This window comes from Pholcus phalangioides, unplaced genomic scaffold, assembly GCF_987345545.1.
Source record: "Pholcus phalangioides strain wild (caught in Gottingen) unplaced genomic scaffold, Ppha-v1.0 ptg000003l_1, whole genome shotgun sequence".
NCBI lineage: Eukaryota > Metazoa > Arthropoda > Arachnida > Araneae > Pholcidae > Pholcus > Pholcus phalangioides.
Window position 1 is genome coordinate 9,486,037 of NW_028301596.1, and position 12,609 is coordinate 9,498,645.

Genomic DNA, 12,609 nt, shown 5'->3' on the forward strand with positions numbered 1-12,609 from the left:
AAAAAATATTATATGAAATTAGGTGTTTGGGCCCTGAGCCCTCCGAATTTCTTAGGACTACTCTTAATGTATCGAAAGCATATTACAGATATTAATACCGCAGTACAGCTCTCTATGACCAGCAAGCTTTTGCGGATCTTAATTTAATTCCCTTTTCAATAAAGTTATTTTTTTCAAAGAGGTCCGCAGGCCACTAGAAAAAAAGCTGCAAGGACCACATTTGGTCCATAGGCTATGGGTTGAAGACCACTGTATTAAGATATCTATTAAACGAGAAACATGAAACAATACAGTGAACAGATTACGTGCCAACATTGGTGAGTAACCGAAATAAGAGTCCCTCCCATACTACTTAAGGGTCATTCAAGTATTATGTCAAGATAGATGGGGGGTTGGGCTTGCTGACTGTGATGACGGGGAGGTTTGAATAATGCTTACCTCATCAACCACCCTTTATAAAAAATATGAAATATTCTTAATGGCGTCTTTACTGAGTATGCCAAAAACTAGAAACCTTTCTCTATTTTGTGGGCACCTGAACTAATATTCTTCCTATTCATGTCTTCCATAGGGTCTTTTTAGTGATCTCTAAATGTTCTGAAGATCCTTCAAGTGATCTGGAAATGTGTCCCAGCCACTCAAGATCTCTAGAAATGTGTCCCAGCCACTCAAGATCTCTAGAAATGTGTCACAGGCTGCTTAAGTGTGCTGTAACTGTGCTGCAGGTCACTCAAATGAACTGTAAATATGTCACAAACCTACTTAAGTGATCTGAAAATGTGCCGTGAGCTTCTCAAATGAGCTGGAATTGCACCACAGGTTGCTTAAGCAATTGTTTCTTCCACTTGGTTCATTTTTACAAAATTAAATTTGAAATGGTGGCCACATCAGGCCTGTGGGGCCATGGATTTAACATATATGGCTTAAGAAGTGAGTCACAACGAATTTATTGAAAAGAAATTTTGAGTTCTTAGCCTTCAAATAGATAGCATTGAAATTAACAGAAATTCATTATAACATAAAGAAAAGGGTATTTCCTTTTTAAATTTTAATTTTTTTAAAAATTTTTGCATGGAAAAAAAATTAATCGTCTGGGTTAAGGGTGGGGGGAAGGGAGGCTCGGGCTTCCCTGCATGAACACCTCTGATCTCAATATGCATAAGGAGGTTGGGGGGGGGGCAGAGCTGACGAAATTTTTCTCACAAGGGGAGGTCAAAAATGGCTAAAAAATCTGATGACGTTAATACTTGAACGGCCCCACTGTTGCCAATCTCGCCAAATAACGAGTGCTGAATCGCCAAACAGTGTTGAATTTTCCGAAATTTTCTCCCATTTTACAAGAATTTCTTTCAGAGTATAAAAAAATTTAAAAAGAACATTTTTAGGCTATTTAAACTGCTGCTGTTCCAGACAGCAAATAGTGCCCTCAATAAGCAAAAAGTGTGGCATCTTAAATAGACTGGGTGTGAAAAATTTTAGGACAGCTGCTTCTTTCACACAAGGTGTCAAAAGCCTGAAACACCAAAAACAAAAATCAAGCCGATGAAAAGATGCTTGATAAAAAAAGACAGTGCAGTTGTTTTATTTTGAAAAGGAGTGGGAGTAATGAAAATATTCTTGTAAGTTAATTTCGCTGCTCCAAAATGAACTCATCACTTCCCACCCCTGCCAACCTCGTCATAACCCAAGCCACAAACAAGACCACAAACTTTGTTTGCCATCATTTCATTTTTTTTAATCATCACTGTCACTAAAGGTCACAAAAAGCTGTGTAATACAAGAATATCTTATATCTTGGAGAAATCTTGGTGTCCTAAAAAATTTGAATTAAACTTGAAAATTTTAATATTTTTTCAACCTATTGAAAATTGTTTCATGGAGCTCATGTATCTTCATATATTTCAAATATTTTGCAAAATTAAAAAAAAAGAATTAACGCATGCCGCTTAGTACTATGGCATGAAATGGATCACCACTCCTGATTAAGATGGAAAATATTTAAAAAAATATATTGACTTTGAATAGTTGATTTTTTGTTTAGCACACACACAAACAAACAATAAATCACCTCTACTGATATTAATATTTGCAAAAATATATATATTATTTAATTAATCTTTTCAAACTTGCCTTGTCCTGGGTAATGCTGTCTCCATCAGGTCTCTGTTCATGAAGTAATCCGATCTTTTGTCTGAAAAAAAAAAAATCAGTTTTAGGATAGTGTAAAATTATAACACATATATTTGGTTGAATATACCAACTCATAAAAAATTAATAGAATGCACGGTTTTATTTTCAAAAAGGTGCTGAAAGTACGATTTTGAAGAGTACTTTCACTACTTTCCAAAATTTTAAGGGATATTTCCCTTTATCAGTGAGAAATAACTGCATTAAAAAAAAAATTAACTGAAATTTAGGGTATTTTCACTCAAACGAAATTTGGAAGAGTAAAATTGAATTTTGATTCATATTGGTGAACACTGATCCGCATATTAAAATTTTTTACAATTTCTTTTGTAAATCTTCGCGTTCTCCTAAAGTCGTTCTTCCACTTTCCTGAGGCTTACTTCATCCTGTACTGAAGTATGCTGTAAGGTTTCGGAGACCATACCTAAGGAGGGACACAGACTTGGTTGAAGGGGTGCAGAGAAGAGCTATGTGTGTCCTCGTTGGCACATGCGGCTTGAGTTATGAAGGAAAGACTTCATTTTTTCTAATATGTTTACATTGGATGAATGCAGGTGTCGGGGAGATATTATCAAAGTGTTCAAAATTTTCAACGTAACGGATAGGATGGACCAGGAATTATTAGTACACTGTCAATCGGCTGCTTTTACAAGGGGACACCAGTATCGATTGGTAAGGGACAATGTTAGATTATGGTGTCACAGGGAATTTTTCTCTAATAGGATTATTAATAAATGGAATAGCTTAACCCTGGGGGTGGTAAATTCGGACACAATCGACAAGTTAAAAAAGAAATATGACAACATGTTGGGCTAAATCAAGAAGCTATCCATACTTAGAATAAGAGAACCATAAATACATTTTATGGGCATTGTATAATAATTTATCATGTATATATATTATTTATAGTTTTTGTAATTGCATTTTTAATTGGTTTAATTTCAGTAATATATGACATCCATATTTGTTATGGGCAACTTTTTCTCAGCCACCTCATTGGGCATTTTGCCTGTTGTGGCCTTGTATTTAAAACTTAAATTCATCACACTCATATCTTCAAGTATTGTATTCAAAAATTTTTGGAGATGTCAATTTATAAAATTGATGCTATGTCGAGAACAACCAAACGTTAAACACATAAAGCAACAAAAATTTCTTTAGATATCAGAAGAAAAATCCTACATTTTTGGCGAACTAGAATTTACCTACTAGTAAAATGATTTAGCATAGTGTTTCCCCAAACTTTTTGATGACGTGGAAACACAGTATCATAAAGTCGATTTCAGTGCCACCCTCTTATAAAATTTGAAATACTATGAAACACCAATATAACTGAGTACTACACATACTGTGCGGACCGGGAAAAAAATGTATTATTGTTATAGAGTATTGTTGTAGGGCGGTTTCACTGTATATTGTTTTCTATAATTTGCACACCATAATAAATCTAATAAACGAACAGTTCACATGGCAAAAAATGTGTCATTCATGCAGCAGTAGTGAATAAAAAAATGATCCGGTGGCCCCCCTTGCAAGTACTCAGACTTCCAGGGGTCAGCAGACCACATGTTGATGGGTTGATAAATGCTGATTTAGTATATTAGTGGAACACTTGGCCACATAACTAATGTGAAAATTCAATAGTTCATCCATCACAAGTAGAGAAGGGAAGACATTGGATACAGGCAGAAGAAAAAAAATCATAATCATAGTGAAATCAAATAGATACAGCCTTAATACATTTTTGGTGTCACAAAAGTGATGCAACTAAAAGAAAAGGGGAGGGGGAGGAATACTATTTTCTTCTTCAAAAAACTCACTTGGTCTTCTTGTATTCCAAGTATAAAATATTCATGGTTGCCAATAAAACATCAGGGAAATTCCTCCTAACCTGTAAAGAAAGTCGAAAAGTTTAATCTCATGTTCAATTCATATCTATATCCACTTCAAATAAATATATGTCTCGGTTCTTGTCTGAAGTCCTATCTCCACAAAATGGTTAGCATTTGGTCAGTCACTCTGTAAGGTGGACAGTTTCTGATCCATGAGCAATATGTGATATACAGGTTGCATAGGTAACTGGGCATATGGAATTTAACTGGGGAACCGTCAATCCTAATAGGGGGGTATACTTCTAATTAGAAAAGCATTCAAACAATGTGTAGTACTCAGATATGTCATTCATGTTGCAAGGGGCTATATAGTTATTAAAATATAAAAAAATAACTTTTTATACAGCACCTGAGTGCCCCAAAACCTAATTAGAAAGTTGTTGCAGTCTCTCTGGATGCAAACTAAAAATATTCCAAGTTTTCAAGTGCAATGTTTGTAACAACGCTACAGCAGGGTAAAAATGGGTAAAACAGTTTTCCTGCATTTAATGCGTTTTCCCAACTTTCCTCAGTTTTACGAATTTGAATATCTCAGTGAATATTGCACACTAGGATACGTGATATTTTTTTAGTGAGCATTAGGAGAGACAGGGAAACTACCTTGGAAATTGATTTTTGAGCACACAGGGATGGTATAAAATGTTAGTTTTTATATTTTAATAACTATTCAACCCCTTGCAACATGAATGACATATTTGAGTACTGAAAATTATTTGGATACTTTTTCTAATTGGAAGTATGCCTCTAGGATTAATGGTTCACCAGTAAAATGCTCCATACACCCTCTTACCTGTGTGCACCCTGCATATATATATATACAGAGTGATTATCAGAAAAGATGGGAAAATCTTTAAGAGACGATAGTACACACCAATACAAACAACTGTCAAAGAATGCATGGTCTAACATGAAACACAAACGCGCTAGTGCATTTCGAAACTGTCACTAAGCAAATGTTAAAACAGCATTCCCATTCAAATTTATCAGGGGAAAAAGAACACCATGCATGAAAATGCAACCTGGCTGGGGAAAAAGAAGAAACCGTGTATGCAATATATGTGTCACAATGAATAAAAGACATGGACTCCAACCCTGTGAAGTGATTCTAGCGTGCAACCATTCTAACAGTTGTAACGGATAATGCAGCACTTTAGTAATACCGAAAAAGCAGACATGCATTTCATTTACAGAGCTGCAAATGGAAATACCACAGAGACAGCACGAATGTACAGTTTTCCGCACAGGCCTGCCCAATCCGAAAACATTTGCACATTTGCAATAGCAGCTGTGTGCAAGGGGGCTGGCATCCGTGCCATTTATTAACTGTGACGCTAATTTGCATGCGGTTTCTTCTTTTTCCCAGGTTACGTTTGCATGCATGGTGTGCTTTTCCTCCTGATAAATTTCAACCGGAATATCGTTTTAAAGTTTGTGGAGCAGCCGTTTGTGGAGCAAAACGTGCTAGCACATTTGCATTTCATTTTAGATCATGCATTCGTTAATGAAATTTTGTTTTTGTGTGTACTACTGCCTCTAAAAGTTTTTCCTACCTTTTCTGAATCACCCCATAGAATACATGCATACAAACACCACTATAACAAAAATTTAGTTTGCTATAAATATCTAATCAAAAAATATGAATCATATCATGCAGATAATAGCTCTTGGCTGTATAAAACATTCTCCATCAAAATTATCGAAACAACGAAGTAACAAACCTCTTCGGCATACATCGAAAACGCAGTGACTTTTTGTTCCACTTCCTCCATTGAAAATGGTAACAACTTCAGATTCTTTATACACTAGAAATAAATCAAAATACCACAAAAAGTTATCAAAATCAATTATGGTGCGACTTATTTTTTTCCTATTTTCATTGTTTTGTACACACAAGACTTTGGTTGAAAAGTTTTAAATGTTTTCCATGCTATAATTCATTTTACTCCCTCTCTGACCTGTTTTTATTCATATAGTAGAATTACTTAACTTCCCCTTATATAAATTGGCACACTTTTTTTCAAGAACGAGACTCTCTTCCGATTTTGAGAAAATTGGTCTCTTCCCCCACCCTCCATCTTTGGGTTGTATGCAAATTTATTTCACTTCTTTGAATCAGTCAAAGGGAAGAAGAAAAAATAAAATTTCTTTCAGAACATATTTTTCCCACTGTTCTCAAAATATGAACATAAGAAAGAAAGAGAGATCACCAGAGTATCATCTACTGTAAGTTAAGCCAGGGGTAAGTACAACCAACCTCTGAAGCTTCTGTGAATTAAATTTGGTCAAGACTCATAGCTCAAGGACCCAAGGCTTTAAGTGAATTTGCACAACTCATCTTAGAAGCCCCTGTGAATTGAGGTTAGGTTGTAAAGCACAACTCAAGAATCCCTTGCCGTAAATCGATTTGTACGACCCATCTAGGAAGCTTCTGTAAATCAAGGTTGGGCTGTGAGAATCACAGTTCAAGAATGCCTGGCTAGAAATGAATTCGTAGGAGCCTTCTCAGAAGCTACTGAGAATCACGTTTGGGTCATAATCGATAACTTGAAAGCCCTAGCTTTTAATGGAATTAAACTACCTGTCCTCGCGGAAGTACCTGGAACCTAAATATTTTGGCTGCAATCTATAGGTTAAGATCCTCTAAGTTAAGCTGACAAGATGGTGTTTCGGGGGGGGGGGATGGAATTAGAAAAATGTGTACAATATAAAATGTCTTGGCTCCTTATCACAAAAATAAGAGGCTTTTGAGGAGGCAAGTTATCCTATCATTGCTGAAATACAAGGCATCAATTTAGGTGAGAGATATCTCGTAAATGATGAATGAAAAGTTGCTGCCCCAAAAGTAACTAAATGTTTAAAAACTTTGGATTCATAAAAGCCAGGGCTGGACAAATCCCAGGGGACCAGATCACCTTGGCACTAAAGAATTGGTTATCTGTGCCAAAAATTTTATTTGTTTAGTTACTAAATTGCAGGCTGGGAGTAGCACAATGTTTGGAATTTATACCAGCTTATCTGTCAACATGAAAAATGAATGCCCTGATAAATGATGAATCTATGGCCTCAAAAAGTCAAAAGAAACATTATTTTGGATAGACCTTTTTCTTTAGATAAAATGGTGCATAGATGTTTTTGCAATTCATCCAGCCCTGATAAAAGCATAAGAACTTTTTGAAAAATATGATTGCATAAGATAGTCTAATTAGCAGCTACTAATCATTTTAATTGTATATGTTTTGTAGCATTTGGGATGATAATTTTAAAAAACAGGAAGTATGTTTAGGGTTTTTTGGGTTGTTTAAATGAAATTGTCTTACACATTACCACCTCCAATGAATTTCATGAAGGTGGAAAACAATGCCAAACAAAAAAAATACATAAAATAACTCACATCTATAGCCTGAATGTGATCATTATTGTGAGCAAAGTTGAAAAATGACATCAGTTCCAGCAACAGATAGAACGTTCCTGCAGCATCACTTCCTGCATTATGGCCCTGAGATTTATACCTATAGATAAGAGAAATCACAAATACACTATATCAATACACACATTTACAATAAACAAAACTGTTACATAATAGTTTTAACTTCGAAGGTTTCTGTCAACACAAACATGCAGAATTTTTTTTATAAATTGAATTCTAATGCATAATAGTAAATACTAGGCCAATTAGAATAAAGCTCTTCTTTTTAAGCTTAAAATTACCTCAGAAAGGTTTATTCACCCTACTTTGTGGCTGTTCATCACCAGGCTCCTTTGCAGGAAGGCTGTCAGGCCAAATGGTTCTTTAATTTTGATTATTTATCCCTTTATGGCACGATGTCCCTCATAGTGGGCCTACCTTTAATATTGTTTTCTATGGATTTTGGAAAAATTTCTGCTCTTCAAAGGATTACAAAGTACTCCCCAGCACTTTATCCTGATTGACCAAAGGATCTCTGGAAAGGTTATAGAATTTGTATCCATGTTTAACATCTTGGTGCCTTTCAGCATGAACCAAGTTGTTATAACACAGCAATTTGTCATGTGTATGAAAAAATGGTATGCAAAGATGCGATTGCAAAAGTAGTAAACGAGTGCAAAAAAAAATTTGTGCTCCTCTCTGATTAAAATAAGGATATATAAATATATTAGTCTGCATATTCAATCATGAAAGTTTGAATATTTTGAAGTGGAAAATTGTGTTTACAGCAGCGATAAAACTTACAATTTGCTTTTTTTAACGAACGGAAATGTGAAAATAGCATTTGTGTTCAGAACAGAGCACAATACTAAAATAATGAAATTATAATTTTAACAAGGTTTCACAATATATTATAAATCTAAGTTTTGATCTATGTGCTATTTAATGCTGGTCCTTTCACAGATACTGAGAAAATGTTCACAATAACGAAGTTCCAAAATCCTGATTACATACACAAGCGATATATCTTCAAAAATCTCTTGGGATAGCTAGAAAAAAAATTTAATTCACTTGCTGTGTTTTAAGTGCTAGCTCTAAATGAACCTGAAGACACTCAATATACTTTCTGATCTATGCAGAGAAAAAAAATTTTTAAATAAAAGCCAAACCACTAATATTAGTAAACACACCTATTAGCGATAGCTAATGCAATACTTTCCCAACGCTGTCTGTTTGATCCTAAGGTATTCACGCTCGGCACAACTTGCCCCAATAACTTGTTCAGTATCTCTATGACTTTTTGATGTTTCTAAAATTAAAATATAATCATGCATCAAATATTTAATAATTTGTTTTAGAAACCAATGTGAAATAAATTTTTATAAACATAGGAGAAATTCAATAAATGCCAACATAACTTTAAGTACCATGATTTTTTTGAGTGTGTAATCTGTAGATTATACATTAAAAAACAGCTGAATGTCTTAATGTGGATTATATACTGCTGTGTCTTATCTGCAGCAAGATATATTTCTCAGATGACATATGAGTACAAAAATTATTCTTTTTTGCTACCATATATAGTCAGCCCTCAGAATTCATGGAGATCATAGTCACAGTTTTGGTATACTTGTGTCTCTTTCCCATTATTTTCCTGTGAAACACTATTGCTGTGATAATTCTCGTATTGGAACAAAATATAGGTTGTACATGTTATAAAATTCAAAAAATCCCTCCTAAAGGTTTTTCTGATGCTTTTGAAAATGTTTCTACAAGGAAAATTCAAAATATTGGCAAAGGTTAGCTTCATTGCTGCAATTTTCCATTATTACGGCAACAAAGAATGTTGTCAGATATTTCAAGGAAAATAACTCTAAATTCAATCAGCTGTTGCTGCACCACTAATGTAACCCTCATCCCATGTCTGTCATGTAGAAAGGTCTGTTGTTTTGTGGGTGCGATAAAAAGGAATGCAAGTTATGCAATAAATAACTTGCATGTACTATAACCATCATCATTAAATCTGCAAATCTGTGAGCATTGGTGCAAAGAATATAAGTACCATATCCCTTAGAATTTTTATGAACAATATAAAAACTTGAACTACAAAAACTTTTTTTCTGGAAGGGTGTATTGATGTAGACGCAGAACAAATTAGAGAATTAATTAACAGCAATACAGCAATTCAGAAATCCACAAAAGTGAATTGAGCTAATTGCCCCTTAAACTGAAGCGATACCCCATGAAGATGATCTAGATTGAGAATTAGAAGACAAGTTCATTATGAACAACATAGTGAAAGGCTCCATTAATTTAAATCAACACTGGATTATTTCCATGAAATAAACTCATCATACATTTTTCACGTGTAAAAAAATTGGGAGAAGAAACCTTATTACTATACTGTAACATGTAAACTAAATGCCTAAAAACAAAAGTTTATGGTTTAGATCATTCTCGGATTTTCATATTCATCGTCTTCCCTCCTGAAACGTAACCCCCAACCTATGAATAATAAGGGATGACTGTATGTATCCATTTTTTTCCTTATAATTTTGTTTTGATAATACAATTTTCACACTGGGATTATAAGTTGCTACATACTATACTGAGATTTTTTCTCTCGAAACAGGGAAATTTTCATTTGCAGATTATACATAGGAAATTCAGACAGAAAAATTTGATAAAACCAGTTGGTAAAATATGTATTATAATATCAAATAAAACACAAAAATGCCTCACCCCAGCAAGATCATACAGTTTGATAGCATCTTCATAACGTCCTTTAACCTCACTGTCAGCAGCCACTTTTTCTATCACTGCTTGAGTGTCGTGTCCAAATTTGTCGATCGCACCAGGCTATAAAAAACACAGATGTTTTCAGATTGAATCGAGAAAATCATGACATCAAATGTTACATCCTTGACAAAATTCAATATTTTCAGGCATGTTTTGAAGTCTGTAACAATAATTTTGAGATTGTTCAGGCCTAAATTTCTATCAGAAATGAAGCTGCTAAAGGTAAAGGGGGGGGGGAGGGGTTTATGTCTGTCATCTGGGTGAGACTTTGCCTTTATATTAGACGAGCTGAATTTTTCAGAGCAAATTGAGGTGCCATCTGCTGCAGCATATGAAAAGACTTCTGCCCACTGTGGTCAATTAAGTTTGACAAAGATGATGATTTTGGCAACTCATTTCTTCCATCACTTACAAAGAAATCTTTGCAAGTTCTGATGAAATATCTTTCATGGAAATTCAGGTCAGAAGTGCCTATTTGTTAATATTCTATAATAAAACAATTCCTATAAACACTGGCTCATTTTAGCTAACCTTTTTTTCCATTTTGGCAACAAAGTTTGATTACCCAAATAGCTATAATTAATACTGGTATAATACAAAAATATTCACTCATGCAAATGTATATAAATCATAATATGTTTAATCCAGTAAATATACTGCATAAAGCATAAAAACTTGATATTTTCTGTAAACTTACTTTTCGGCAACCATCAGGTTCAACTTTGCCAAGCAGCATCTCAAACTGAAAAAAATATTTCATCAGGCTATTGAAGTAATTAGGGAAGTTGAAAAAATTATTAAAATGTAATAGTCTATAATTTTGCTTCATACGTGAGGAAAAACTCACTTCTCTAGTTTCAAGGACAAGTTCGCTAACACAAGACATAAACAGACTGACATCTTGTAGACCTTTCAAGTCTCTGCAAAAAAAAAAATTAAATGATACAGTCGGACTCGCTTTTTATGAGCACAGATATTAATCATTTTTACATATAATGAAGATTTTCAGTTTTCAGTGAATTCCATATTGATTACGTATGTTATTTTGATTGCTTTCAATGAACTCAGATTTCAGCAAAGTATGTCTATAACAAATTTCTTTATAATCTTATCTGAATCTTCTAAATTTACCTTTCTGCAACAAATAATTTCTCCTTTCTTTCTTTGGAAGACATTCTATTAGGGTTATTTTGGGTATTGTAGCATTCTACTTGCTTTTTTTCCTACCTTTCTCTGTTATTAATCTTATTTTGTCTGCGGAAAACCTCATTAGGAAGAAAGGATTGCAGTTATTTATTTCCAAGAATCTAAATCGCATTTAGTGCGCATTTGTAATTTTTTTAGATTCAAACATTGGTTGTGGTGGTTTCATCGGGTGCAAATTAATTTTGAAAATGTCCAAAAAACAAAGTGTTACTCATTGCTTCAAAAATTGTAGCTATGCAGTTGGTAGAAAGCCAAAAATTTAAAAAAAAAAAAGAATTTTATGTATAAAAAAAATAGGATCACTCAAAGTTCTTTATTCTATCTTTGAATGATTCATAAAAAAGATTAAAAAAATTTCCGGTGTCTATGATCTTATCAAAAGAAAAGACATCACATTTTGCATGCATGCTTATTCGGGAAAAAAGATTTAAAAGCAAAAAGAGTTCCAAGGTCCACAAAAATACAAAGGGTAAAAAAAACAATGACATATTTTTATTGATGTATTCAGTTACGTGAGATTTTATTTAAATTTTTAATCTTCATTAAAATGTTAAATATTTTAATCTATTCATTTTAAGAATTAATCAGATTACTGAAAAATGTGTAATGTGCATGTTGTAAAATGTTAGCTAATATGAATATAAAAAGTTTGCATTTAACAAATAGTTTTGATGTTTTTTCCTACTTCATTATAAGCAGGTCTAACTGTATTTTTTTGGTTGATGAAAATTTTTCTTTCTTCTTCACTTTTTAATGCCCCAGAGAATATTCCAATAAGGATGAAGCTATAGGAGAATTATTTTTTGATCAGGGACAGGCAAGATGAGGACTAATGACTACCTATCTCTGTGCTAGTGTTACTGATCATTCAGGAGAACATTTCTAAAGTAGCATACAGATAGCTGTGAACAGAATAGCTAAGATGGCCAAACGAAAAAAAGAATAAAATGCCTTTTCAGACTGTCCAGACAGCATGATAAAAAGGTGAAGGGACGGATGCGTCGAAAGATCTGGCAGACAGACATTAGGGACCTGTTTAGAATTTTTTTAGAGGATCCTCTTTTTTTAAAGCTCTTCCTTATTTTTTCTGGAAACGATCCTTAATTTTGGATAGAAATA

General features: G+C 33.8%; 1 protein-coding gene across 1 annotated transcript in view; it reads right to left on the reverse strand.

Annotated features, from left to right (window-relative positions):
• The window catches only part of LOC149088019 (nuclear pore complex protein Nup93-like), a 32,365-nt gene that overhangs the window by 2,151 nt on the left and 17,605 nt on the right, over positions 1-12,609 (reverse strand). Inside the window, exons 16-23 of the mRNA XM_089243839.1 lie at positions 11,132-11,204; positions 10,982-11,026; positions 10,228-10,344; positions 8,676-8,794; positions 7,471-7,588; positions 5,798-5,881; positions 4,008-4,078; positions 2,131-2,191 (exon numbers count right to left, since the gene is read on the reverse strand). Of these exons, the coding sequence (XP_089099965.1) occupies positions 2,131-2,191; positions 4,008-4,078; positions 5,798-5,881; positions 7,471-7,588; positions 8,676-8,794; positions 10,228-10,344; positions 10,982-11,026; positions 11,132-11,204 (688 nt within the window). The remainder of the gene's footprint in view (positions 1-2,130; positions 2,192-4,007; positions 4,079-5,797; positions 5,882-7,470; positions 7,589-8,675; positions 8,795-10,227; positions 10,345-10,981; positions 11,027-11,131; positions 11,205-12,609) is intronic.